This window comes from Colletotrichum truncatum (genome assembly GCF_014235925.2).
Source record: "Colletotrichum truncatum strain CMES1059 chromosome Unknown Contig_0003, whole genome shotgun sequence".
NCBI lineage: Eukaryota > Fungi > Ascomycota > Sordariomycetes > Glomerellales > Glomerellaceae > Colletotrichum > Colletotrichum truncatum.
The window spans coordinates 2,925,133-2,952,678 of NW_027222400.1; the positions used below are offsets into that span (position 1 = coordinate 2,925,133).

The window sequence follows — 27,546 nt, forward strand, 5'->3', positions numbered from 1 at the left end:
TGGCGAGTTTCGTGCACGCGGGACGCCAAAAAAGCAGTTGCTGCAGGGTCACAGGGTGAAACTTACACTTGTGCCACTCGCCTCAGGCATTCATGCTGACTTGGCAATGACCCGAGCGTCTGAGGTTTGCGGAGCACATGATTGAAGATGGCGCCTTCCTTGCTTCTCCTCTGCCTCGGGTGCAGCGGGAATAACGCCGCAGATGAAGGTGGAAACAGCCACAAAGACTCGCCACATCGGACTTCCGTTGTTTTTCGTGAGTTGATTCGATTGACGCCGAGATATCAAGTTTGGTGGTGTTGTAACGAGTTCATCAACGGATGATGAGGCCTCAATGCTACCTACAGCTCTTGACTGTGCGTTGTCCAGGGCTGAAGAAGCTATGACGCGGTAGAAATTGGTTTCCTCTGTGCTGTTGTTCTGTATTGCAGGGACGGTAGACTAATTCTGACAGTCCTGCAATATGTGGTATGTTGTCGAGCTGTTAGGTCTCGGGGCGCTCCTCAACTTACCTCAATCTTCAGCTTGGATCCTGGCGCCGAAATCTCGCCGTCAGCGAAGCACACAAGAGAGACAAGAGGCAAGAGGGACGGTCCGATTGATATTTTGGAAATACGCTTATAACGATTGAATTCGAATGTGCAGCAGGAGCCGAGCCCCCGAGCCATCTGATCTTGCTAGATATGCTATTCAAATAAGAATCGCATCAACATGCACTATCCCACTCGCATAGAGTTACCTCGCCAAAGCACTATAAATCGAACAGGATGCATGAAAACTGATCTTTTTACCTAAATATATCGTACAACCAGAGGGGTGGCCCTTTCCTGGCCGGCATGTGAATCAGCCAAAGGAAATTATGGCTCTCGCCAACGGTTTCTTCCTCCAAGATCCATCTCTGTAAACCCAAAACCCATCCAAAGAAAATCTTGAAAACGCCATTGGGGTTTTCCGCAATCGAGGTATCATTTCGCAAAACTTTCGCCTTTCCTTCCTCATCATATCACAATCCTTGCACTAATCGTTCCCAAGAACAATAATCATCCCTGAACAATTACTTTCCCGGAGGCGGGCCTGCAGGAGGCGAATATACCCCGTCACGTTGGTACGAGTGCTGTGGCTGCTGCAAGTGGATGCCCTCGTTGTGCCCGCCGTAGTAGCCATCGTTGGGATTGAAGGTGGTGCCGGTGTACTGGGGCTGTTGCTGCTGGCCGTAGGCTGGGGGCGGGTTCTGGTACCCCTGACCGTAGCCGTAGGTGCCCTGTTGGCTATTGTAGTTCTGGTTGTAGGCGTAGGTGCCTTGTTGCGGGTGATACTTCTGGTTGTTGCTCATCCAGCCGGTGCCGTAAAAGGGGGTCATGCCGCGCTTTCTGCGACGACGAGAGCTCATGCAACTGTTTGGAATTGGTCAGCACCACTTCTACTTTTATCGGGATGAACGAGAAGTGCCGGGGTCCCGGTCACGATGACGAGAGTCGCTGGCGAAGGAAGGAGAGGATGTAACTTACCCTAATATGACGAGAATGAGCAACGCAACACCGACTACGACGGCAGCGAGGACCCAGCGGCCCCAGTAGTACCACGAGCTGCGCTCATAGCAGTTTCCATATCTGTCGCAGCGGTAGGCTTGTCTGAAGGATGGATGTTAGCTTCCGAATAGCTTCGTGGGGCACGAGGCAATCGCAATGTGCGGTAATTGCCGATCGATCGCAGAGCGCGCCATTTGCGATGGGGTATTGGCAATAACGTACCTCCTTTGGAGTTCGGCAGGGAGGGGATAGGGGAGAATATGAAAGTCTCCGTGAAAGTCTGCCATGACGGTGGGTCGTTTGGCGATGTGCTGGTGATTTGCAGTGGATGCTTCTTTTTCAGTTATTGTTGTAGGGTTGATAGGATCGCTGTCCAAACTTTTTGTCGGTAATTTGGAGATGAAGACGAGGTAGGGAAGGATGCAACAGCAAAAGCGTTCAGAGGGGAACTCCTGCTTTGTTTGTGCGTCTGTGCAGTGGTGGTAATGGTGTAAAAGTGTAGATCGTAGCGTTGATGTTTAATGACGTGATGGCTGTTGGCCTGACGTCTTCTAAACGCACTTTCGCTGGACCCCTCGCAAGTGAATGGGGGTAAAATAGGTTGGGCGAAATAAGGTCAGATGCCTGGGCTTCTGCTGCTGGGGCGATAAGGCTAAGAGTGTTTCTAGGATGTAATGCAGGAGCGCGCTTGCAGATGCTAACAAATATCCGTACTTTGTTTGATCCAGACTTATTAGGCACGGAGGTCTAACGAATAAAGCGATAGACAAGACGGACAAGGTTGTTTCCAGAGTGGAAAAGATTGGGATGGGCAAGAAGAGGGGGGCAGGAAGAGAGCGATCAGTTATATTCGGGCGGTCATGAAGAAAGCCAAGCAAACTGTCGCCAGGCAAAGCAGCGTCTTGGAGGCTGGGCAAAGTCACTTGGCCAAAGCAATTGCGTGGCCTGCCCAGACCTTGCCGGAAGCTGGAACCTTCGGGCAATCCCACACCCAATTTTTTTTATTTTTTCTTTTGAGTGACTCTAAAGAGGTAACCGAACCAAAAGTACATTTGCTTCCCTCTGTTGTTCCTCCCAGATCCCCGTTCCTTGCCTGTACTCCGTCCCTCTATTTGCTCAAACTTGTTCCTTTCTTTAGGCATCTTGATCAGGTCTCCTTAAGAAGCAGCAATATCATCATCGTCTACCAACACTGGCCCTATCGCCCTGTCCACCTAAAGTCTCACAGACACGCAACCATGACAAACTCTCCCAGGGTCCAATGTTCGCCCAGCTAGTCAGTTTAACCAGTCCCGCGGCACTCCAACGATCCATCATCCCAGTGGCTGTGCTCAATAGATCACCCAACCAGCCAGAAAGTCTGTCTGGTCAGCGCTACGAGCGAATCACAGTGGACGCAAGCGAGCGGGGCTGCCTGACATCACCAACACCAAACGAGGCTTGGCCGTACCCGACTCATCCATAGGATTTTTTGTACCCGTCCCCGCCAGGGTTCCTCGTCAACTGTGGCGCTGTTGCTGTAGTGTGACCGCCTCTGACCACTCACCACTTCCCTGAAAATCTGGAATCATGCCCGCGACAGTAAGAAACCTACATCGGTGCCTGTCTGCATGTCCGATAGGACACTGCGTCGTCAGTTGCCTGCCAACTTGTCAAGCACACTGGGCGATACACGCCCGGAAGATTATCAAATCTTTGACCATTAGTGGCTGATGTTTTGTCTCCCCTTTCCCGTAAATGCTCTGCTTTTGCTGGTTCCGGCCATGTCCGTACCATGATGACCATCGGACATGATGATATGGCAACCGGTGATGACATTCCGGGGTAGGTCCGTAAGGAATGAAGCGTTCACGGGAGATGGCCGCACAACCGCCGCATAGTATACCCGGTTAGTGTTGTTTCCTTACAGCTTCAGCTTAACTTTTTCACCGTCACGAAAAAGGATATTGTGTAGCCTAGTCGTGTTTCTCGTCTTAGCTTCAGCGCTTCCTAGCTGTTGGGCCCGGGTTTCTCTTGTAAACCCCAACCCGGACACGACACGAAGTGCGACTGCCAAACCAACCTTAAAAATCAGCGAACCGTGTGTCCCAAACAGCCGGGGGCGCTGCTTCTGATGCGGCCGCGATCCACTGGCGTTGGCTTGTCTGCTTTTGACCCCACCCGGAGGCCACCCCCGCCGCTGCCAACAGGCATGCTGTGACCCATGATCGGGCAGTAGGGCTGTTCAGAAGAGTTGCTCCAAAGTCTCGGGCAAACCCCCTTGGCCGGCCTGATACTTTGACGATACAACAGCTCGTCTGTTCCGGGTAGTCACAGCCTAGTATCTGGCCGGCTCGATATATCTGGCCTGAGCCCCAATACGAAATCGAAGACTAGAGTTCGATCTCGAATTGATATTTCTTCCCTTAGCTGCAACTATACCAACGCTCGTTTGCCTACTGCCAACCAACTCTTAATCATCTAGTCACCGTAGGAAGCTCTTATCCAATCTGTGCCAGATAGGCGCTGCCGTTGGCTCGGTCGCGAATCTTCCCACCTTGTTGGTTGGGAGATCCACGACGCCCCGGCACACCGCTAAGCTTGGCGTTCGGCTGTCGTGGATGGCCAAAATCACCCTTATCGGAGAGCTCTGAGCTCTGAGCTCAGTTGTCTTTAGTACGACAATAACAGTCCCAAAACGAAAGAAGAAAAAATGGGAACGGGCAATCCAATAATATATACCAATTGTGGGCGGATGCTAGTTCACCTCGAAATCTTGAGGCTATGCTCTTGGTATTAGAAGATTGTGTAGTCTCTACCGGGAAACCAACCTACGCTACTCGAGGATATAATCTCAATACGCGCTGTGATATGCCCAGCCCCTCTCTCTTCCGGTCATCAAAGGGGCCGCGTCCTCAACAAGACCTTTTCGCTGTTTGCCAAATCCGAGACCGAACTCCCTGGTTCATTCAATAGCCAGATGAAAGACGGGGAGCAAGAGCACGGTGATCTTGATCAGGATTCCCCTCCACAAACGTTCGTCCAACCCATGATAAGTGCCCAGTATCCAACTAGTGCAAAAAAAAAAAAAAAAAAAAAAACCACTCCAATAACACCGGATTTGTCGTAACTTTTAGAACATGTCCATCATGCCGAACACCTTTTGCCAAAGACACAAGCAGGTTTGTATGTCACCCTGGAAAAAAACGCCGTACTGCCGCTCATGAAGTTGGTAGAAAATGCATGCGCCCGCTCGCAGTGTGCTGCTACCTCTTTACTTGGGAAACGTGAATCGCGAGGTGAGCTTCTCGGGCTCCTTCTTGTTCGAGCCGCCTTGCTGCTGTTGTTGCTGTTGCCGTTGGGCGAGGTCGGCAATCTTCTCTCGTGCCTTCATCAGACTGCTACTGTCCTGCTGCTTCAGCTTGGCCCGGATCTCGTATAGCGCCATAAGTGTTGACGCCCTATCCAGGTCGTCTTCGCCCTGTTCCACAACACCGATGTAAGTTTTTGACTGATCGTAGAGGCGTTGCTGAGGAGAGGAAATGGGAGCAAAGATCCATACATCAGAACCGCCCTTTGGCGTGCCAGGGATCGAACCCTGTGCCGAGTTGGACCGCGAGAGCGCCGGCGGGCTCATCATGATGCGGCGGCCAAATTTGTCGACCCGAACGGGCGTGGCAGTTCCCGTGCCGGGGCGCGAAGTCTGGGAGCTGTGTGCGCGGCGCAGCTCGTCGGTTGGGCGCTTGGTGGCGGTAGGAGCAGTGATGCCGGTGCCGCTCTTCTCAACGGTTTCGATCGCCTTGTTTGCCGTCACGAGGGCTGCAGCAGCATTAGGTTCCTGTGACATGGGAAAGAAGAAGTCGTCAGCTTAGTGAAAGGTTGGCAAATGAAACGACCATTGACGAAAAGTTAAATTCCCGGTATGATTCCAACCCAGAGTGTCCCCCTGCTGTCAGCACAGCACGGGGGCGAGTCAGATGAATGCGACGCAAGGCAAGCACATGAGGAACGAAGAAGAAAAAACAATGCTGCTTACCGCTGCGTTGAGGCTACTCAGGTCGGCGAGCATCTGTGCCAACTGGAGGCTCTCCATGGCGTCTTTGCGTGCGAGTGTGCTGGTTCTCCTGAATCGGTGGTCGCGTGCGTAAAGGAGAGATGGAGGAGTTGTAAATTAAAGCTGGACGACAGCTGGAGACGTTGCTAGTTCAAGGCCTTGGAAGTGGATATTGCTGTGGAATTTAGTATGCTGGGGGGGTAAAAGATAATCTGGGACGTGTGAATGTGGTGGACCTGGCAGAGGGTGCGGGACAAGGAACCCACCAACACCGTCATACATCCAAGACGTTTTTGACTTTTTTAAGGGACAGGTACTGGCCGATATGGAGGAAGCGCTCTGCAGGTTCCACGGCGCGTTAGGGGCAGGGCGGCTTAAAGTTCCTTTGTTGGAGGGACGTGTGGAAGAGGGACAGAGCGCCGAGTGAGGGCGTTTGTCTGGGAGTGGTTGCTGTCAGCGTTGCTGCTAAGCTTACTAGCAGATGCGCGTTACTGCGTACTACGTACTACGTAGCAGGTACTGCTGGTAATTGTGCACGCCGCGAATGGATGGAACCAGATGGTGACAGATTCGAAGGTGCAAGAAGCAGAAGATTACCCCGCCGGAGACAAGGCAAATGTGTCCTCACCGATCTCTCATTGGGCCCCGATGCCCTCGCCATATTCGCGGAGGCGGGGAGGAGGAAACCCCCGCACTGGCCATTTCAAGCCACAATGCACGCGACCCCGGGCCCTTCCCTGTCGCCGTAGTCCATTGATGCGACTTTTGGAATACCCGTTGCAGTAACCTCAACGTGGATGCTGGCCGCTGCCGACCACTGGTTTGCTCGATCTCCAAGTCCCCTTAATGCTTTCCCCGGACTTGCCTCGGGAAGTTCCCCACCCCCATGTCTACCAGGTCTGTGAAGTACGTACATCAATTCAATCATGGGGAAAACGAGGTCTATTTCATCCTATCTAATCCACCTAAGTGTCTTGGGGAGAGAGGCACGATTGTCACTGCTGTGGGCCCGTATGTCACCCTCATTTGTTTGATATATGCACCCTTCGTAAAACTACCCAATTTCGAGGCATCCCATCTAAGAATCTTTAAACCCCCTACCTGCCTCATCTTTAGTTTTTACTTGGTGATTTCTAGAATGGCGAACAGGATTCCGTCAACTGAGATCCGATGGTTCATTTCGTGGCCGTGGTTAGCAGTGCTACCGCGGTGTTGGCCCTTGATAAACAAGTAGGCGGGATAAGCACCTAGTTTACTAGAATATGAGTAAATATCATGTACCTCACTTCCGGACATTCCGGTCATCTTGGTCATATACAACTTGCTAGCGGCCCTGCAGCGTCGTTGCCCTGTCTGATAAAGAGCAGCTCTTCTCTCCGAAGCTGGTTGGAGGGGGCGAGTAAAATCTTCCTCAATGAAATTAACGAAATGTATGGATAGGGCTGGGGCGAAGATGGGGCACGGTGTCAGAGATGTTCACTCAATGGTCCAATAAGTCAAGTCTCCTTGACATTTATCTCTATGAATACTTTTTAGTATATCGGTACTGCTATTTGCCAGATATGATCCTTCGCCTTCACCCTGGCAGTTTTTGCAGCTAGTTTCCTACAAAACACGTGTAATCCCTAGGAAAAAAACCTAGGAAAAAAACACGTGAAATCAATTCCTCAGTAGACTTAAGTCTGGTTACGGGTTCCGATTTGATGATGGTATTCGTTGCCCCCATACAACATATCTTTGTTTTCCCTCGTGGTATGATTCAACTTTCATTGTCAGAACCACAGAAACCTAGTTGAAGAGGCTAGTCTGTCTCGCTATGCCCCATGTTTACATGGCGGAGTTGATAAGTTGAATGGAAGACGCAATAAGAATAACATTATGACAAAGGTTTTAAATGAGGGCCATCTCGACATGATCAATTCTGTGAGGTATTGGTGGTGATGGTAACTGCAATCCAATTTAGAGACGAGGGCCATAGGTACTGAAGAGTGGCGGGGGTGGCTGTGCAAGCCAGTGTGGCTCGGGTGTCCTAACCGCGCCAAGATGCATTGCACCACTCAGAGCTCGGCCATTTCGTGCTTTCCCCGACCGGTCTGGCTGGAGGTCCCCACTTGAGCTTCAAACACGTACTTAGCCAGTGAGAGAGTCATAAGAGCTTGTCCTTCGTTTGACACCTCTGACCTCCAATCAAACCCCAGATTAAGAAAATATTCTGCAGTACCGGCAGTGTAGACTGACGTACTATAACTTCCATACAGACGTACAATTGTGGTGAGTGTGATATCTCTGTTGACTCCATTCCCCGGATGATCTCCCGATGCTCGGGGGCTGAGCCGAGGTTCCGATGAAGCTCCGGTTTCCGACATCCGATCTCGCCTGCTATTTCCTCCCTCTAAAGAGCCATGAGATACTGACAAAACCTCATACTAGATCTCAATTCACCAAACGTCAAGATGTCCATGATTTTCAAGCGCTCAATGGCTACCGCCGCATCCTTACGGAAGGCAGGCAAGGTCGTGTGCATCGGCCGCAACTATGCGTGAGCAACCCTGTAGTTCTCAATGCCTCATTGAGATGCATAGTCACATAACTAATACCAACTCATAGCGATCACGTCAAGGAGCTCAACAACACTCGCCCAAAGCAGCCATTCTTCTTCCTGAAGCCCACTTCTTCCATCCTTCTCCCGGGCGCCGGCCCCGTCCTGAGGCCCAAGGGTGTTGACATGCACTACGAGGTCGAGCTCGCTCTCATCCTCGGCAAGCAGGTCAAGGACCTCAAGCCCGATGACTACCAGGGCGCTCTCGCAGCTATTGAGGGTCCGTCTTGACCCACCATCTCATAAAGGAGATCATGAATGCTGACGTCCATACAGCCTACGCCGTTTCCATCGACATGACGGCCCGTAACGCCCAGAACGAGGCTAAGAAGAAGGGTCTCCCCTGGGACATTGCTAAGGGCTTCGACACCTTCCTGCCCGTAAGCGACATCATCAAGAAGTCGGCCATCCCCGACCCTCACAACGTCGAGCTCTTCCTCAAGGTCAACAATGAGACCAAGCAGGACGCCTCGACCAACCTGATGCTGTTCCAAATCCCCCGTATCCTGAGCGACATCTCCAAGGTCATGACTCTTGAGCAGGGTGACATTGTCCTCACCGGTACTCCCGCTGGTGTTGGCCCAGCCGTACCTGGAGACGTCATTCGCGCCGGTATCCGCGTTGGTGGCAAGGAGCTCGCCGAGGGCAACATCGAGGTTGCTGTGGAGGAGTCGCCCAGCTCTTACGTGTTCGCTGAGACATAAGCGAGCTCTGGGATGCCTATGAAGTAAGATTTCTTTTTATCGTTGAGAGAATATGAACGGTGTTGTGATTGAGAGCAAAGTTGGAAAAGTCACGACGGGTCTCACTGGGCTAGGATACGATTCTCGAAGTTTCAGCTTCATAATCACATGTACTTTTAGATATAGACCGATCTGGCTCGTCTACAACATACCCACCCAATAGACTACTCCGTTCAAAAAGTAAAACTACCAACAATTTAAGGATTTCGTTCTTTTCATCAGGTGCCTGAGATTACTCTAAATTGGGGTCCTTGATAGAACCCGGCTTCGGTGCTGCTTCGGCGATCGTACCGCACTTCTTACACGTCCGCACCTGCTCGTCGGCCTTGAAAGCCTCGACGGCGGCCTTGATCTGAGTGCCGAGATCGGTGCAATGAAATGCGGCCTCGTGAACGACCTCGCGACAAGACTCACAGTACCAGCGCATGCGATCGAGCGAGCCCTCAGGGCGGCGCTGCTCGAGGACGACGCCGACGGTGTTTGCGAAGCGCACGGGGTTGTGCGGCGTGTTTCCGGGGAGCAGGAACATGTCACCCTCGCGGATGATGACGTCTTTGAAGACGCCGTCGTCGACGACTTTAAGCATCATGGCGCCCTTGTACTGGTAGAACCACTCAGGTGTCTGGTTGATGTGGTAGTCTGTCCTGGCGTTGGGGCCGCCTACGATCTGCGGGGGAGGGGTTCGTCAGTTGAACCTCTCAGATTGCGGCGATTAAGCGGCCGAGAAGAGATACGTACCATGACGGTGAAATCTTCATTGTAGACGCAGTAGTTGTTGATTGGCGGCTTGAGAAGGTGCGAGTTTTCCTCCAGCCTTGATGAGCCAAGTTAGCTGGGATGAGTTGCTTCGCGTGAATAGCCTCAACATCGTATCATGTTTCTGTTGGTGGTAGCGGACTTACCATTTGGGGAGGTTGACAGGGGTGGACAACATTGTGAGAAGTTAGTCGAGTCACTCGAGTCGTGGACCGCTCCTCCGACTCTCGAATTCAGTAAAAACCGACCCAGTTCGTTGTTTTTTCTTCTTTACTAATTAGGTTGCTGTGAGGCGTCTTAGGTTGATGACTCGCCGATTGTGTACAGGTCAAGATGAGGTCAGTTCGGAGTGAGTGAGACTTAGGTGTTTGTGTAGATAATGCCTCTCACGTGGGCGAATAGGCTTCAGCGCAGACAAATTAGGCTCTAGCATTGTGCCGATTTCAAAGAGCTGGCCGCATTTATCAGCCTCCGCTAAAGCCGGTCTCATCCGGACGATTCTTTATCGGCTCGGAGCCACTGGCAGCATGATGACCCGCTCGAGGTCGGGAACTGTCTTAGTCATGAGAAATTCTTGAAGGGGAAGACCACTGAATTGCGTCGCTAGTCTCATTCTTGAATCATCGGCACAGCCAGCCGTAGCAGCCTCACGCAAGAGAAGCCCACAGTGAAGCCCCTCGGTGGGAACAACCCCGCTATATCTGCCGTGCGATCCCTGAGTCCAGTGGCTTCAAGCTCCCCAATAAGGATGTGAGTAGGTGGTGTGCATGTGACGCCTGGCATCATCAGTGTTTGGGAACCCAGCCCCACCCTATCCGTCTCGTCTCGCCCGCTTTGCTTCCTCCATTGGCGCTGTAAGAGGTTCTAGGTACTGGTCGTGAGGGTCGTCTCGCTGATGTTTGCGAGCTGCCAGCTCACCCAGTGAGGCTGCTGACCTGAAGAGAAGGGGGCCCGGGCGGGGGAGGGGCCAGGTACTACCATAGTAGTAGATAGTGGAGTGAACCACCCTCCTCAAACAATTCAGACGAGTCAACGACGCCTTAGCCGCCGCAACTCCCAGTGACGCACCCACTACCAGGCCACTCCATCCCACCACTTCCCGCATTCGAAGTCGCCCCAAACTCACTGAACAGGACAGGGAAGCCAGCCTAATCCGCATCGACCTTAACCTTACGGCGTCCTTCCACGCTAGACACCTGTTCTTTGAGCTCGCTGTTGCTAACTTGCTGCTTCCTTACACCGACACACCAAACAAACAAACGAGGGAACATCCCATCTCGACCTGCGCACATTTGAGCGAGTTTCTCAAGCCACCAGCCGCCACCGCATCTCGTAACGGGCAATACATATCTGCACGACCCTCAGCGTAGCTATTCAATTACTGCCCTGCCCGAAATTCCCATCTGTCTTTGCCATTTCTTCTTCTTCTAGATCATTTGCACCTGCGCATCTCCCTAGTTTCCGCACCTGCCCGGCCACGCATTCTCTCCCTTCCCCGCAAAAACTCTTATCGCTCTTATCGCTACCCCCAACCGACCGACCGACCGCAGCATCACGTCCCGAGTCTTGAAACCCCCTTCTCCTTTTCCAATCAACACCACCGATATTTAAATCGCCGGATTCGATCTATCGTCACTCTACCAGTTCGGACCTCAGCATCTGATCCTGAAATCTTAGAAACAAGTCGAAATGGATCACGCCCACATGGACCACTCGCATATGGACCACTCCGCCATGGATCATGGCAACATGGGCGGCCACGGTGGCATGGGCGGTGGTATGGGCGACCGGTGCAGCATGAACGTAAGCTCGCGAATTCTTCATTTTACCTCTTTTTGCGCATGCACATGTCCTATGTAGCTGCCCCCGATTGCTTAGCTCTTCGCGGGGAGTTTCCCCGGCCCCGCGACCTCCGAACCCGCTCCGCCAACAAATGCAAGCCGGCTAACCCCCGTCTCTGTAGATGCTGTTCACCTGGGACACCAAGAACCTCTGCATCGTCTTCCGTCAATGGCATGTCCGTTCCACCAGTGGCTTGGTCATCTCTCTCCTCCTCGTTGTCGCTCTTGCTGCCGGCTACGAGGCTCTCCGCGCCGCCTCCCGTCGCTACGAGCAATCCGTGAACAAGCGTGTCGACTCCCTCCCGAGTAAGCCTCTCCCGTCGTTCGAGCATCCCTGTATGCACATAAACATACCATGCTCCTGAAATCATAAACCTTCCCCTTCCCCTACAAGACTCTTGCTTCCACAAACGCACTCAATATACATGCGCATACCTACCTAAGCGCCCCTCTCATCGATCTTGTATGAGAGGCGGACTCCGGTGAGCGCAGACATTTAAACCCCTCCCCTGCAAACCTGAGAACGCACGTGAAAGCTAAGAGTCTTGTTTCTTTTGAGGCATCGCTGGAACCGTTACTGAGACAACCCCCTTCCTATGGACAGGACGCGAGCAAGCAGAGGCTAGCAGGAGCGCCCACATCATCAAGGGCGCCCTATATGCTGCGCAAAACTTTTACGCTTTCATGCTTATGTGAGTCTTACCATGTTCTCCCCGAGATGGACGTGTACAGCCGGGCTCCTGAATGAGGAGATTTGCAATCGCATATTCGTCAGGACGCACAGTCTGAGGAACACCGCTGCGCAAGGTGCGAGGGACTAACGAGGTCCAGGCTTGTCTTTATGACTTACAACGGTTGGGTCATGGTCGCAGTCGCCATCGGTGCGTTTGTAGGATACGTTGCCTTCGGAAGCTCCACCTCTTCCACCAAGGACAACGCCTGCCATTGATTTCATTTTGTTGAGGTTTATACGGAAACGTGCTCGGTTTGAATGGGCATATACCCCATGGTTTACTCCTGGACACTGGTTTTTTTTTTTTTTTTTTTTTTTTTTTTTTTTTTGGATCATTGCATTAGGCGCATCCATTTCCGCTTATTCAAGTCAAAGGCGTTAGACTCCGCTGGGCAGAAAGGAGGACATCGGCGGCAAGGTTAGCAGGGTTATGGCAAACCTGAATTCGTTCATCATGGCGGCTGCAGCTTCTCTAACCGCAGACTCTATAGTTGTTATTTCTACAAAGGGGAGAGACCACAAAGAGGCCACTCCCCAAACTTCAAAGAATCATACCCCCCAATGCTCAAGAAGAAGAACAAGAAGAAAAAAAAAATAGTTGAAAAAAGTTGTTCCCAACATATCTACATCTTAGCAGGCTCCGTCTTGGCGTCTTTGCTGTTCTCCTCCGTCGTGACCGTCGTCGAATCCTCATCTCGCTTTCTTTTCTTCTCAACGAGACTGCCCTCTTTCTCAGCCTGCAAGATGATGTCCTCGTCGCCAAAGTGCGGGTTGCACTCGAATTCGGGGTTCTTGCCGTACGCGATACGGGCCGCATCGACGAGCATGTGCGCCGTGAGACCCCACACTTTAAACCGACCCCCTTTCTCCCCTTCCTCCTCGAGCTTCTCAGCAAGGTTGCTCTGCGGGTGGTCCGCGTCCATGGCGTTGCTCGGTGTCGTGACGCGCTGGTCGTCGACGGGCACGTAGAAGTTGTGTACGCGCCAGGGGTGCTCCTTCCACTGGATCCAGTTGCCGTCGTACCAGTGGCCCGGGGGAAGCGACTTGTTCTGGCCATGAGGCTCGGCGTCCTTTGCCCTCAGGAAGTTCTGAAAAGGGGCCGAGAAGACGGCGGCAACCTCCTTGGCGTCAAGGCGCGGGATCATGCGCTCCTCGACGAGTGGGCTGGGGTGGTCCTCATCTGGTTCCTCGTCGGCGTGGAGGAAGGCCACGCACGGTCTCACGACGAGCTCCGTCCGCGCGAGGTTGTAGGGCAGGTAGCAAAGCGGTTCGATCTTGAACGGCTTCGGGATACGGGCGTCGTCCATGGGGAGTCCTATCTCCTCCCACGCTTCTCGCCTGGCTATCTCGTCTATTTTAGGCCATGGTACTCAGTATGAAGTTCTCTTTCGCTGGTTTTCAGGTTGATTGGCGAGTAACTTACACGGCGTCTCTTGCAGGGTGTCTGCCTTGCCTCCGGGGAAGGCCGCGTGCCCGGAGAAGCTCCGCAGGCTCGCGGCGCGCATGGTGATGACTACACGCAAGTCACCCTTTCGATCAGCGTACAGCAAGATCAGAACAGCGGCACGACGGCTGACGGGCAGGCGGTCCCAGAGCGGGAAGGGCGGTGGGACGTAACGGCGCAGCCGCGCGATGGCCGCCTTTGAGCGCATCAGCATCCGGTTCGCGCACAAATACATGGCAGGCTACATGTGTAATAAAGAGAGACAAAACAGGAAAGGAGGGCCGAAGGCAAAAGGGGAGGGAAAGGAAAAGACAGGAGAGAAAAAAGGGCATCTCGATGCAAAGACTATGATATACATGGTAGGTATATAACCTCGTGTAAGACGAATGAGGCAAAGAAGGGGGAGGCGTGGGAATATAGCAGCAACATAATACAAAATTGGTGATAGGCTAGACAGGTCAAGTGGAAAAGAGGTAGGACTGCACCGCTGGATCGAGGTCGCCCCTGCTGCTACTACTACAAGTACTGCAAGGTCTGAAAGGCACGAGGAGTGAAACTACTGACCGCAGACACTGCGTTGAGCGGAGCCATGGCGTTAGCATCCCAGTAGCTGGTGACCTCTTGGACGTCGTCCTCGTTGAGGATCAAGACTCCGTCGTTGATGGCTTCGGTGTTGCTGTCGTTAGCGGCACCGTTGGGCGCGGCAGCCGTGGTTGACAATGATGGGGGTACTGCTGCTGACGTTGCAGCCGTAGCGGCGGACGGACCCTTGGCGGCAGCGGCGATGTGGGCTGTGATCTCGTGAACGTCCTGGTCTGTCGGTGGCGTGGCGTCCTCGTCCTCCGTCTGCTGCAATCCAGCGGCAGCTGGAGTTGCTGTTGCGTTGGTGGTGGTTGCGGTTGTAGTTGCGTCTTCGGAGAAGGACGGGGGAGAGGTTGGGTCCGTCGCGGCCGCTTGGGTCATTCTCGGCTGGACCTACCTAAAGTTCTCACTTCCCTCGCGCTGTGCGGGGGGAGTTGGGGTATACTGAGGAGGGAAGGGGGAAGGAAGAGGCGTCCGAACTGGGAGAGATATGCGGGCGATGAGCAGGTGTAGAATGGGGTAGTTGGTTGTTGTAAATAAAGGAGGGGGGGTGGGATACGTGATAAGGGTAATAATATCAATGGATGGCGAAGGGTGAGTTCGGTCCAGAACTTTCAAAACTCTAAAATGTTCTGCAGGTGCTTGCCGGTTCTGTTTATCTCTCCTGCATGTGCTGTCAGGTGCAGGAAGTGCCGCGGATGTCTAGTAAATTAGGTGGTATGTGGTTGGCTACTGGAATAGTGGAAGGGATGTGGCGGGTTCAAGTTTCCCCGTCTGGATTTGTCCAGTGTTGGAGAATATGAAAGAGGGTCAAAGAGCCAAGATGCTTGTTGGAGATGTGATGTCTGATGCGAACATGTTTGGGGGAAGTTGGATAAAAAAGGCCGAGCCGAATTGCGGGGGTGGGGTTAGTTAGATACCCGATCCCGCTCCACTATGCCGAGGCTCTATGCTAATAGCACTACTAGTATACATAGTACTCCCAACACACTACGTAAAGAGTAGCCATCAGAGTGGCCAAAGACCACCGATATAGGCGCTGCAAGTCACGATCATGGTGGGGATCGCTCCTGAGATCAAGTTGTCGAAAAATGATATTCTCTGGGAAAATACCCTTCACATTTACACACCCAAAAACCTATTGGGTCGCTAATAGCTTGCTTGGGGGGCTAGGAGCGGGCAGCTGGCATTGGGGGCTGGTAGGGGAGGTTGAGCACAGGGTGTGTGGGATGCCTGTGCTTGTGACAGATACGTCCCGGAGACCGGGCCCTGCATGGCCTACCACGAAGTCAACGCACACCAGGACCCCTACTTATTCTGGCTATTACCTATGAATTACCTTATCGATAGCTGTACCGGAACAAAGGTAGGACCTGTTCATGTCACTCGCGACTCGGGTGCATTCAGACTGTTAGTTTGCATCTACAAACCCAACTTTTTCATACATTATTTATTCTTTCTGCTTCATTAGATTACTCGTGTAGGCTTTTCAGTACATATTTAATCCAAACCCTGACTACACACCTCGTGGCTAACATGGGCAGCGCAGTGATATGCAAACTCCAGACTCAAACCACAACGCTGCCTAGGGTTTCTCAACAAAAATAGAACCATGTCTAGCTGACGCCGTCGATATACCAGCCCACAAAAGGGGCAACAGATACGCAACGCTAGACAGGCAAACGCCAAGACGGGATCCCATCCCATGATTGTTTTTTCTTTCTCTTCCTTGTCGACCCAGAGAGTTTTAAACAGCTTAGTTGCTTTTGATACCAGCAATGGAGGGCATACTATGTCCTTTCCCACAGCCAAAGCCGTGGCCAACCAACTCCACCCCGAGCGCCACGCCGACGCCGTCGCATCCATGTCTCCTCTGCAAGCTGCCTTAGAGCGTGCTTCCCTCCGGTATCACCCGTATGCTTTGCCTCAGGTTGTCCCTCCGCCGATTGTCCTTGGAGTGCACCATCAAACTTGCCGTTCGCTTGACATGGGCCGTTAAGTTTTGTACCGAGCGTTTAGAAGGTTTGCCCGGTGTAACTGCCAGTGCTGGTGAGCCGGGGCCGGAAGACATGGTGGATATAGTGTTAGCCGTCGTGGGTGTTTCCACCGTGCGGGGCTCCGAGGATGCCCGGTCCACGGGCGATGTGCCCTCCGAGACCGCCCTCCTGTGCTCGCCGCTCCGCCTGAAGACGCGGGAGAAGGCGTCCGAGTACCTCACCCGCAGTCGGTCGTCGTCCAACGAATGAGCGGGCGTGACTGCCTGCAGCCTTCCGGAGCTCAGATTGGACCCTTGCGAAGATGTGGACTGCCTCGATGTATTGATGCCCATCGGCGGCCGTTTCCTGCCAGACTGGAGCACTTTTGCCGCAAAACTCAGTCTGTTCTTGGGCTGCATTATAGACTCGCTGCCCGAGTCGGTGCTCGTCATTGAAGGCGGTGTTTTCTTCTTTGTGGAGTTCGCAATGGATGTTGCTGTGGCGTGGTAGAGGTCCTTGGCTCCCACATAACTAACTTCCATATGATTGTTGCGCCGGGCCGGTAGCGTCTCGAAATGGTGCATTCCCGGTGACCTCAGTGGTCCGACCTCTGAATCGCGGCGACGGGGACTTGCCTCGTCAAAGTCGAAAATCTCAACGCGTGGCGGTACTGGAGATGCAGGAATCCACGACGCATGTTTCCGCCTCGAGCTAGGGCTATAGTCCCAATCGCTATCATACTCTGAATCGTCATCGTTATCTTCAATCATGCTCAACGTCCGAGCAGGCTCTGATGTTGACGGAGGTGCTTCGGTCTCATGGGTGCCACTGGATTTGTCCGGTGTACCTTGTCTCTGTGTATTTGGTGGCGCAGCTTTTCGGGCTTTGGCGAAGCCCTTGTAGTCGAGATCGAGGCCGGTTATCTGCTTGATCTTGACAGACGAGCGGTGCAAGGTCCGTGGGCTCGTTATCGGCGTGAAAAACATCGTTGGTGACAGGATTGGCGTCGAAAGACGCCGGGGTGCCAAACTCTTCATGGTCTCCTCATCGCGTATGGACCGTCGAGGGCCTGGTGAACAACTCCTATGCTCGGATAGTCTTTTTGATGCGCGTTTAGGGCTTTGCTGAATGAGGATCGTATTGATTTCTTCCTCTAGTTTTTCAATCGTCTTCCGCCCTGTTGGTGGTGGTGGTGATGATGTGGCCCTCGTCCTGCCTCGCGATCGCGAACGACTCCTCGTCGTCCTTGGCGCAGCAGAAAGTGCTGATACCTGACGTGACAGTCCAGGTCTCGAAGGAGGCAATGGTGGAAGAGGTTTGCTCTGGTAAGTACGTGAAGGCTGTTGGGGAGGCAGATCGTGCCCCAGGGGGGCAGTGATCTCTAAGCCGGATGGAAACTGGCTGGGTATGATTGGAGTCTCCATGCTGGCTTATTCCTCGACAAAACGGTGTGATTGTAAGTTTGGCGTGGAAGAAGGAGAAATGCAGTAAAGATAGTACCTAGGTCGAAATCCGGGAGTCTGGTGCAATATGTTCCATACCACTGGTACCTCCCCAAATTCATGACCAAGCTGATGGCCGAGACACTGGAGCCGAATGCAGCCAGATGATATTCTAGAATTGGCTTCGAAGCCTTTGTTATGGCTCACGACTGGTTTGGGAATAGCTAGTTTAAGGCGAATGCCTTTGGACAAAGGGAAGTCATGCGGCAAAGAATGCCAAGGGGGGGGAAGATGATTAGATTTCGTCAGGTGAGGTTGGTTACCTTGGTTCGGTTCCCAAAGCCTTACTCGATTGAAGATAGATGCAGGAAGCTGTACAAGCCAGAGGCGGAAGAGGGAGTCGATCCGAGCACTTGATTTCAACGAGCAGCGTTCGCGGTCATTCTGTATATTGTGTGAAAATAAAATACTTGACTACGTTAAAGTTGCCGAGTCACCAACATCAGATGTTTCCATGTTTTTGATCGTTCAACCGTATGGTTGAGCCGCCCATCTGACAATCAACGAAACACCTTGTTAGCCGTACGTAAAGGTACTTACCCCGTCGCTGTGTCTAACTGGGTTCATCGGTCGCGTTAACATGTTTGCCGACGGTACAGTAGACCTGGAATCCCTCCATGCTGGAATGCAGGGCTGGTGCTGTGATTTTTGTGCTCACCGTGCTCTTCTGGTTTGGTGCCTTAGAACTCTGTCTACTCCGGGGATGAACGAGGACTGGCAAAAACTGAACTTAATCGGATTTGACACGTAAACACGGGTGCCACGGCAAGCAAGGTTATGACTTCCATCAGAGGCTCCATTCCTAGTCCTTGACCGAAGCCCGAGTTTTCGCAGCCTTGGTTTCTTTGACTGCCGAGAGCGACGCTTGGTGCATTCATGGGACATTGGCGCTGACAAAGAGGCTAAAAAAACTGTTACGCCTCAGGATGAAAGGCGGCTTTTTGCCATGCTCTACAGGAGAGACTGTTCGGGAGAGAGAGGAGCCCGAAGTCATGCCAATTTAAGCGCAGTGGAAGCCTCAGCTTTGCGTCAAACGAGAACACTGTGGTCTCGAATTTCATTTGCAAAGGGAACAAGTAGCTGGGGGAAGAAGGGTTTGACCTTTCCTGTACTCCTTTTCACTGTTCATGACACTGTTCCGGGGTTTGGCTGCGCCAAAGCCTTCAAGGCGCGTTCCATGTGCCTCACTTCGAACCTGCAGCCTGCCTATCATCCGGGAATAGTGGGATGGCCCCGAGGAACGGGATCGCAAAGGCCGGCCACTTTTACAAGAGAGTCTCGCCCCTTACCTATCATCGTGACCAAAAGAGAGTTGATGGGATGCCGACGCTGAAAAGCTGATCCGCCCTGCTAACGAGAGCTGATATTATATAATGTCGGGATCTGTCATCGGCTTCCGAAACATAGAGATCGAACTGCGATCCGCAAAATAGCACCTTGATTTGAGATCTCTTATTAACCACATCGGTTGGCAGCGAATCAGAATTAGATTGCTGAGCCGTTGAAGGTCGGAAGAGCCGTTTGGAAGGCTGTGCAATCAACGCATTCGGTGTCCAAGAGAGCACATGGCCTGACAAAATCCGTGGAGCTGTTGGAATCGGACGTCATCTTAGCCGCAAACGGCTACATCCACCACCACAGTTCCTTCGCTTCGTAAACTTTGGCAGCCCGCTAGTAGCTACTTGTGACGTTTCCTTTCAAAGGGACTCAGGGTACTAAGCTTGCTCTAATGAACCATGCCGAAGCGGCAATGGTCTCGACCCAGGTGTCTCCAGGGTGTTCCCTAATGAGAGTTGAGAGGGCTGGCGGTGATAAGGTGTTTAGGGCAGAATTGACATGTGTTCTCTCAACCTGACGGCTGTTTGATGGCTCGTTGACCTCAACGGCAACCTCACCAAAACTGCCAATCCCGGAGTGTGCCTGGGCCTTTGGGTGATGCACGGTACTCATCTCGCATCGTCCAATCTCCTAGCCAGCTTATGCTTGTAGCCTAGCTTAAAACTAGACTGATCCTGTAAAATGAAGCAACAGAATTGGTGCTTGAAGCACATTCTGAGACCTTAGGCAGACACGAAATCTTGTGTGGCGCCCTGCATCTTTGAGATCTCTGCATGGTGGGCGGCTGCATGGCGGCCCTGAAGTGGCCTCAGTCCCTTACGCATCATTCGAGACACTACTCCGTAGCTTGCGTAAGGTTATAATGTCACAGCGGAGTAGATCTCAATGACGTTGGCGATTCTTGATCTTCGTGTAGAAGGTTCATCGATGTCGGATAGACATATTGTAAGTAAAAGCAATCGAAAATGTGAGGCTACGTATTGCTGAGTCGGATGATATTTTCAGGGTCGGCTCTTGGTCATGACAGCGAGCTTGTCCAAAAGACGCAATGAACCAATAGTCGCCGGGCAAATGTCTTATGCTTACTTAATGAGCTGAAGCTCAACCTTTTCGGTGATAGTAGCAAGCTGTCTCAGTTCGCCCACGAGATATCACTGGATTGCAGGCGATGAGGCTTCAATTTCCCACGGCCTTTCTTGAGCTGACAGTACTCTGACGGTTATGCGATTGCCTGTGCGCGGGACTACTATTTTGCAGTTAGCTCAATTGTTGGGCGGATTGGATTGGGATGAGCCAATGCCATCCCACCTTTAAACCTGATGGCGTCCAAACGATCACAAGCTAGTCAAGGGGTTGCCCTCTGTTTTCTCTCTCCCTTTTGAGCTTTCGTGGGACTCAGGCAGCGCCGACACAGGTTCAAAGCCCTGGCTGGTGCCAACGTATCTCTGGCGTTGCATCAGCTAAGGCTTTCTTATGTCAATATGGCGCCAGCTGCCCCATGTTCCATTTCCAAATGGCCTTGCGGTTGCGGTCAATCCAGGCTACAGCATGGCATTCAGCCTGCGCCAGGCCCTTGGTAGTGTATATGTATGTCTTACTTGTGATTCAGCCCCTACGCTTCGTCTCGCCCTATATGATACTGGAGGTAAGGCACCTTGTTTACTACGTTCCTCTCAGATTCGATGTCGTCTTCGCTCGTAAGTCGAAAAATAGCAAGTTCACGCAACAGCAGTCGGCCTTCCACAGTAGGCCATGCTCCGCCGATACGTAAGTTCGCGACGACGACCCACGTCGTTCCGTCTGCCAGTCTGGATTTGGGTGCTTCTGGCCTTGGGCGTGCTCGAGTCTGCGTACCATTGCAGAAGCTTTAGAGTCCCATTGCCGGTTGAAGAGCAAGATGAGCCCTTCTACACGTCGTGTCGCGAACCAGATGTGACCGGCAAGCGCGAGAATGGAGTGCTTGTCATGCTGGCAAGGAACAGCGAGCTTGAGGCAGCCAACCACACGGTCGCATCATTGGAGAAGCACTTCAACCGATGGTTCCACTATCCCATCGTATTTTTCAACGACGAGCCTTTTGATGACAGGTTCATTGAGGTACTGCGAAGCACAGCCAGTGGAGAAGCGACGTTTGAGGTAATACCGCAGAGAGATTGGACGTTTCCAAGATGGATCAACAAAACCTCGGCACAAGAAAGTATTGCCGATCAAGGCGCAAGAGGAATAATACATGCTGGCCAGGAAGGATACCATCACATGTGTCGATTCTATTCGGGGTCAGTAAGAGTTATATGTACGCTTTGACAGTAGTACTGACTGTGAGGAATGTAGCAACTTCTACAATCTGGAGGTTCTTCGAAAGTACAAGTGGTACTGGCGACTTGAACCGGACGTCGACTTCTACTGCTCAATAACGTATGACCCGTTCGTCGAGATGGCTCGGCACAAGAAGGTTTATGGCTTCACCATGTCCCTCTGGGAGGAATGGGCCACAGTGCCGTCACTTTTCCGACAAACAGCCGAGTTCAAGGAGGCATTTGATATCGCATCAACGTCTCTGTGGAAAGCTATGATGGAGCCGTCATGGCTGCCATATCCTTTGCGGTCGTTGATGAGTCTCCTACCACACCGCGATCAGAATGGCGATGCCTGGAGCGGCTGCCATTACTGGAGTAATTTCGAGATAGCGGATCTCGACTTCTTCCGTGGCGGGAAGTATCAGGCTTTTTTCAGGATGCTAGACAGCCGGGGAGGGTTCTATTTTGAGAGGGTGAGTAAGATTTCAATTGTTGCAGGAGATTATGACTGGACAATGGGTAGTTGAGATTGCTGACATAGATGTTGCGTTACATTTAGTGGGGGGATGCTGCTGTACATTCACTGGCTGTGGGCATGTTGCTAGAACCCAGCCAAGTACATCATTTTGAAGACTTCGGTTATAGACATGACCGAATTTTCCAATGCCCTGCCAATGCTCCAGAAGGCCAGCTGACAAGCTCCTGGGCACTCGGAAACGAGTCTTTCTCCCCACCGATCGACGGCGGAATCGGTTGCCGTTGCGAATGCGATGGCCAGAAAAGAACCAATTACAACGGATACTGTTTAAATAAGTTGAAGGCACCGAATACTGCGAAACGGCCATGGTTGTCGTGGTCGCTGTAAGCTGAATCATCGGCTTCGCGGCATCAGGGGGTAGTTTATGTGGCAGGGAGGGAAAAGTCCTTAGGGATCTTACGTCATTTAATATTGAGAACAGATACCCCGATCATCCTATAGATATATCTAGATCTAGATGAAATCGAATTCATTTGGGAAATACATGGGCTCTTTATCAAATCGAGCCAAAATTGTGAAGCCTGGTAACAGGTTGCTGACTTAACCGCTCCCCTCTAGGCCAAAAACTCCAGACATAATATCACATGTGCATTACAATATCTATCTCGTCAAGGAGGCCTGCCCCACTCCTAATCTTCATCAGAATCATACTTGCCTTGGTAGTCTCCCAACAAGATGTCGTCAACTCCCAGGCCTGTTGTGTTGTTCCTGAGCCATTCCGTTTCAACTCGAAAGAAAATCCAGACCCATCTTCTAAAGACCTCGAGGGATTGCAGCAAGAAAATAGAGCTCTCGAAGTCGGTAAACTTGTCCAAATTCGCGCTCAGCTTGACTGCCCATGTGCATCGCAGCATCAAATCCAACCCAATAACCGTGTAATAGATAACAGGCTGTTGGAAAACAAGTCGCCGCCGTAGACCAAACGGGTGCTCTGGGTTGTTGCGCTCGCGTGCTGATGAGAAGAGCGTCAAGTCCCAATCCTTAGCAACGTCCCAATACCAAGAGTATAGTGAGTTTACCAGGACAGCAGCCAGCCAGGCCTTGTTCAGCCCCGGCGCTGGCTGGTCAGCCGGCAGACTTCGCTGCATCGCGCTGAGGATGATTACAGGGAACGCTGTGGCATACTTGGTAGCGTTGGCCAGATGTTGGCCGCCCCAGCCAACAGATTCTTTGTAAGGTGATCGTTTTACTCGCAGGTATTCGATAATACACTGTCTGAATCGTATCGCACTAGGTATGGCCATGATTAGAGGCACCATGACCGTCCCGCCGCAGTTGCGATCTGGCCGAGCAGTCGAGGAGCCAGAAGGTGTGAAGAACATGCAAAGGACGACATAGAGGTCGCCCAGTATCTTGGCGTAGCTTGTCAACACATCGGCAAGTAGGATGTCCCCAAATTTGCCATCCTTAGCCTCCGCCAAACCACCGATGCTAACCCGCCGCAAGGTTGCCAGAAACCGAGAGCGCCCGCCGTGTGAAAAGTTGCGAATCGGGGCGAAGAATATGGCAATGAGGGCAACAAAATATGTCATCGGTAACCAGTCATATTGGATGACGAGAGAGGGGTTGCGGCGAGTGAAGACCCAGAACGTCGAAATCGAGAGAAAGAAGACGGTGGATAGGACGGTCGCGAGTCGATAGGTCGAGAGATGGTGCGCCGGTTCAGTCGGGGAGGATCGAGATGGGTATCGGATCAAGGTTGGCACATCGATTTTAACCTTGTGAAGATAGTGTAGGTTGGCACCCCAGCCCCAAACAGCTTTCCTCCAGTCAGTCCAAACCCTTTGGTTTTGTTCCTAGTAAACGGCCTACCTAACACAATGATGAACCCAATACGGTAGGGAAGAGGAAAGGTCAAGCTGAAAGAGTCAAGCTTCGACTCGACCTTCGGATCACCGTCCATGGCGCTTGGTGAGAGAGTAACAAGGCATCGAGAACTGAGAAGGAAGGGCGGACTCTAAGGAGCCAAATTTGTATTTAAAGGAATGACTAGAACTTAAAGAAACTTCATGCGCATTAAATGGTTGTTCGGCCGCAATGGGAAGCATAGCACGAGGTCTCAGCTTGAGCTGAGGGATAGAATGCGCCGTGTCCTGTTCAGGAGAAAGTCGACCCTTATCGTTATCAAGAATGGTCCGTGCATAGATGGTCTTACGTACCTCTGTTGGTGACGTTCCTTCACTAAATTTATGCTGGGTAATCGTTTGCTAAAAGTCTAATTTCCTTTTGATTTCGAACTGTCAGACAAACAGCGTTTTGCCAATCCAATGCTACCAGCTCCGTCTAAAGTTAGATTGCGTTGGTCCTGTTGAAGCACCTACCATCACTGTCGTTGCTGGTTCGTGATATTACTGAGACGCATCTAGCTGGTAAGTCTCAGTTACAATCCGGTTCAGACGTAACTCAAACTCGCAGTGACTTGATAATCATACTGAAGCACCTGTCAACTAGAGATATGCCCAATGGAGTCAACTTTTGAGTGGGTAAAGCCAACTATAGTATTTTGACGTACAAGAGCCCACAGCTTGGTTGCCACGATCACGTCGATCCTCTTGAGTCCTCCTCTGGACCTCTTCTGATCCGATGGCTTGTAATTGATAACAACTGCTACATAGCTGCTTCCTTGGTAGTGGCTTGCAATTACTCTTTATGGAAAGTCCAGGAGCTGCGTCGTTGTCCTACGCTCGAGGGCTGGGTTTACCACAACCCACAGCTAGGACCCAAACACTTAGGAACCGGAGAACCTCCGGCTCTAGCTAGGCACAAATCCAAGGCTAGGCCCATATATTTATGGTGTCTCGACTGTTATTAGTGTCTTGATGCTGCGTTAAACAGCCTTCGGCCTAGGTTTCCAACGAGCTGAACACTCAGCCGTGTCTTTGATAACCACCATCAGCAACTTATTCTGTCACATACGACCATACCCACTGGAAAACTCGGGATCCCGTCCGCTCTCCCATAGATAAGCCAGTGAGGGCCGGATTAGTAGTTGGGTCGGTGACGACCAGCGAATACCTGGTGTTGTATGTTTTTTCCCTTTTTGGAACTTGCATGGATTCAGGTTTTGCCCTTGTCAGTAGTTGATAGTAAATAGTACGATGTTCGAGCCGGCGCTTTCTACAATTTTGACGATGCCTAGTCCACTTGCTGGAGGGTCGCAAATTCTCATTCGGAATACGTAGGCTTCGCCGACTGTGGGCTTTCTTATGATTTCGCATTTGTTCGAGAGTTGTGGTTGACTGGCTCATACATAAGAATAACAGTAAACAGACAGAGGCTGATAGTCACTACTCTGTTAAGTAGCAGTATTTTTAAGATAGCGGAGACTACGATTAAAGACTTAGGACTAAAACACAATTTTAAGAAGATGTATACTTATGAGGCCCATATCATCTACCTAATGACCTGAAGCCTGGTGCTGCTACAAGTATCAATAGGCTACAATACGAAGAAACGGAAAACTGCATGTGCGCACCACAGGTAATGTTTGCGCCCCTTTTCCGAGTCACAGCTACAGACATAGAAGTAGCAGTACTGTTGGCGGCAGAGTCTGGAATGGTAAGTTACTGGGTTTCCGGTTTCCGTCCAACAAGGAAGTACCTGGAAACTCCTAGTCAATATCACCCGCCTGGTTCCACAAGCAGTGACAGGCAAGAGTAGGTAATGATACTCACATGGGAACATATGTATGATACGCCCTGTTCTTGATGTCGTCACGTACGTTGATCAGAAACAGCTCGACTTCGTCTCGCGTCCAGTTATAGGCGCGTGTCAGAGGTGCCATGGCCAATCCGTGGGCAGCCATCATGCAATTCTCAAAATTCCACGCTCCGAGCTCTTTGAAGCTATGGTCCTTGGGCCATGTGTTCACAGGCCACTTATATTGACTTAAGGTGACATCCTGGAAGCCAGCCTCGAGCATGAGAGCTTTCAGCTCAGAGGCCACGACAAAATTACGCCCAAACTTTGCGCCTGCACCTTTGAGCATCTCGGCGAAGCGCACAAGAGGGGCATCTGCAGGCAATGACTGGTCATCAGATAGGAAAGCCATTTCAGCTTCCTGTAACTCAAGATAGCCGCCAGGAGTAAGGTTACTATCAATATGTGAGTGGAATTGGCTTAGACTTTTGCCATGGTAAAGCACTTCAGAAGCCTGAGACGGATGAATAGAGACCAAGGAAGAATTAACACATGGGAACGAAATGACTAACTTGTAACAATTGGTTATGTATTCCTTCCAGTTGGCAAGGCTCGATGTCATATGACGACTATGGATGTAGTCAAATGGCTTGGAATATGTCCACTCCTCTTCGATGTCGTCAACTTCAAACTTAATATTTGGAGCCACTCTTAAGCACCATTTAGTTTATGATTTCCAAGAACGGTAGAGCTTTTTGTAGGCCAAGAGAAATGAGCTTACAAGTCGGGTTGCGTTGGGGAGAGATCAACACCGTAGACCTACGTCCGAATCAGTAAGGTTACATGCAACTATCAAATGAATTGATATGTTCCTTTGAGACGAATTACCTCGGCTTCAGGGTGGTCGTCAGCGAACTGGATGGCCCATATGCCGGTGCCAGTTCCCACATCAAGCGTGCGCTTGACTTTGTAATCTGGCTCACATGGTGGCGCCAGACCAAGCCTTCCACCAAGTGTCAGGAGCGCCAGATGGTGTTGTAGGTCTGGTCTTGGAGTCAGTGAGTGTGATCTATTTACCTCCAACGAGAATAAATGGAGATGACCATAACCCGCAGAAAATCACAATGGTCTTACGCACCCAGTCTTTCATTCTCTCTTTCATCATTGGGAAAGTGGTACTCTGCGTTTGGTTGCTCTCGTCAGACGGCATTCCAAGGATCATACATCTTTCAAAGCAATGCAATCTTACTGCCGGCCTTATACCGATGGTAAGTTCTGCCGTTCTCAAATTGATAGTCGAAAATGGAACTGGTGAGGCTGCAGCTTGATGAGGCGATGCTCTAAGAGAATGTAAGTCAAATACGAAATGAGATGACAGCCACTTGGAACGGCCTGGGCTCCAGCTCACTTGGACCTCTGCGCCGTCATCTTCCGAGAACTACAAATGAGGTTAGAAAGACCATCATTCGACGGATCTACCAAGTACGGAATTCTTTCAATAAGTACGCACATTGTCTTCTGCAGTGATCTGAAACTGGTGGTCGAGGTGCGCCATGGCTGCTTTCTGAGGGTTCAATTGACGTCAATGAGGGTTCTCTTAAATGCCAAAATAAGTCGTTTCAACTGCTTGCTTTGTGGTCATTGGGCACTTGGCTTTACAAAGACAACAAAAGAGTTGACACAATGTGAAGACAGATACGCTGAGGGCCATACAAGTTTTATGTAACGGGCAGATAATGCGGGCATGTAGTCCCCTCTTGACCGGGGAGATGCAAGACAATCAACAGAAGCAAACATGATTATGCGCCCAAGTGGCAAAGCCACCCGTTTCTCATGTCCGTGTGGAGCTTAATAAAACTACGCAACAAATGAATGAGAGCAACCCAGAAAACCGCACGCAAGCTGCATATATGTAGTCGGGTGGAGAAGAAAGACAAATATGATATGTTACGTTGTATGCTTGCCTTTTCACCGAGAAGCCTCTCCCCTTGCATTT

The 27,546-nt window shown here is 51.5% G+C and overlaps 10 protein-coding genes across 10 annotated transcripts; 3 read left to right on the top strand and 7 right to left on the bottom strand.

Annotated features, from left to right (window-relative positions):
- Positions 1–1,054: 1,054 nt before the first annotated feature.
- Positions 1,055–1,816, bottom strand: CTRU02_205710 (uncharacterized protein; the record flags this gene model as incomplete). The annotated part of the gene is made up of 3 exons (XM_036727703.1): positions 1,055–1,394; positions 1,509–1,631; positions 1,752–1,816. The coding sequence occupies 3 exons, from the start codon at positions 1,814–1,816 to the stop codon at positions 1,055–1,057; spliced, it is 528 nt and encodes a 175-aa protein (XP_036580659.1).
- A 2,966-nt stretch (positions 1,817–4,782) lies between these two features.
- On the bottom strand, positions 4,783–5,601 carry CTRU02_205711 (uncharacterized protein; the record flags this gene model as incomplete). The annotated part of the gene is made up of 2 exons (XM_036727704.1): positions 4,783–5,346; positions 5,545–5,601. 2 exons carry the CDS (start codon positions 5,599–5,601, stop codon positions 4,783–4,785), a joined length of 621 nt encoding a protein of 206 aa, XP_036580660.1.
- A 2,414-nt stretch (positions 5,602–8,015) lies between these two features.
- Positions 8,016–8,865, top strand: CTRU02_205712 (2-keto-4-pentenoate hydratase; the record flags this gene model as incomplete). The annotated part of the gene is made up of 3 exons (XM_036727705.1): positions 8,016–8,101; positions 8,170–8,381; positions 8,438–8,865. The coding sequence occupies 3 exons, from the start codon at positions 8,016–8,018 to the stop codon at positions 8,863–8,865; spliced, it is 726 nt and encodes a 241-aa protein (XP_036580661.1).
- Positions 8,866–9,136: 271 nt separating this feature from the next.
- On the bottom strand, positions 9,137–9,838 carry CTRU02_205713 (3-hydroxyanthranilate 3,4-dioxygenase; the record flags this gene model as incomplete). The annotated part of the gene is made up of 3 exons (XM_036727706.1): positions 9,137–9,571; positions 9,643–9,718; positions 9,807–9,838. The coding sequence occupies 3 exons, from the start codon at positions 9,836–9,838 to the stop codon at positions 9,137–9,139; spliced, it is 543 nt and encodes a 180-aa protein (XP_036580662.1).
- A 1,511-nt stretch (positions 9,839–11,349) lies between these two features.
- Positions 11,350–12,450, top strand: CTRU02_205714 (ctr copper transporter; the record flags this gene model as incomplete). Its single annotated transcript, XM_036727707.1, has 4 exons — positions 11,350–11,463; positions 11,624–11,807; positions 12,061–12,193; positions 12,333–12,450. The coding sequence occupies 4 exons, from the start codon at positions 11,350–11,352 to the stop codon at positions 12,448–12,450; spliced, it is 549 nt and encodes a 182-aa protein (XP_036580663.1).
- Positions 12,451–12,857: 407 nt separating this feature from the next.
- On the bottom strand, positions 12,858–14,641 carry CTRU02_205715 (NUDIX domain-containing protein; the record flags this gene model as incomplete). Its single annotated transcript, XM_070204593.1, has 3 exons — positions 12,858–13,585; positions 13,658–13,874; positions 14,243–14,641. The coding sequence occupies 3 exons, from the start codon at positions 14,639–14,641 to the stop codon at positions 12,858–12,860; spliced, it is 1,344 nt and encodes a 447-aa protein (XP_070061697.1).
- Positions 14,642–16,145: 1,504 nt separating this feature from the next.
- CTRU02_205716 (uncharacterized protein) lies at positions 16,146–17,660 on the bottom strand (the record flags this gene model as incomplete). Its single annotated transcript, XM_036727709.1, has 1 exon — positions 16,146–17,660. One exon carries the CDS (start codon positions 17,658–17,660, stop codon positions 16,146–16,148), a length of 1,515 nt encoding a protein of 504 aa, XP_036580665.1.
- Positions 17,661–20,828: 3,168 nt separating this feature from the next.
- CTRU02_205717 (glycolipid 2-alpha-mannosyltransferase) lies at positions 20,829–22,238 on the top strand (the record flags this gene model as incomplete). The annotated part of the gene is made up of 3 exons (XM_036727710.1): positions 20,829–21,352; positions 21,408–21,846; positions 21,933–22,238. 3 exons carry the CDS (start codon positions 20,829–20,831, stop codon positions 22,236–22,238), a joined length of 1,269 nt encoding a protein of 422 aa, XP_036580666.1.
- A 302-nt stretch (positions 22,239–22,540) lies between these two features.
- On the bottom strand, positions 22,541–23,814 carry CTRU02_205718 (Protein ERD1-like protein 1; the record flags this gene model as incomplete). The annotated part of the gene is made up of 2 exons (XM_036727711.1): positions 22,541–23,670; positions 23,724–23,814. 2 exons carry the CDS (start codon positions 23,812–23,814, stop codon positions 22,541–22,543), a joined length of 1,221 nt encoding a protein of 406 aa, XP_036580667.1.
- Positions 23,815–25,581: 1,767 nt separating this feature from the next.
- Positions 25,582–27,105, bottom strand: CTRU02_205719 (methyltransferase domain-containing protein; the record flags this gene model as incomplete). The annotated part of the gene is made up of 7 exons (XM_070204594.1): positions 25,582–26,005; positions 26,123–26,260; positions 26,332–26,369; positions 26,439–26,593; positions 26,800–26,890; positions 26,959–26,988; positions 27,061–27,105. 7 exons carry the CDS (start codon positions 27,103–27,105, stop codon positions 25,582–25,584), a joined length of 921 nt encoding a protein of 306 aa, XP_070061698.1.
- Between the last annotated feature and the right edge of the window lie 441 nt (positions 27,106–27,546).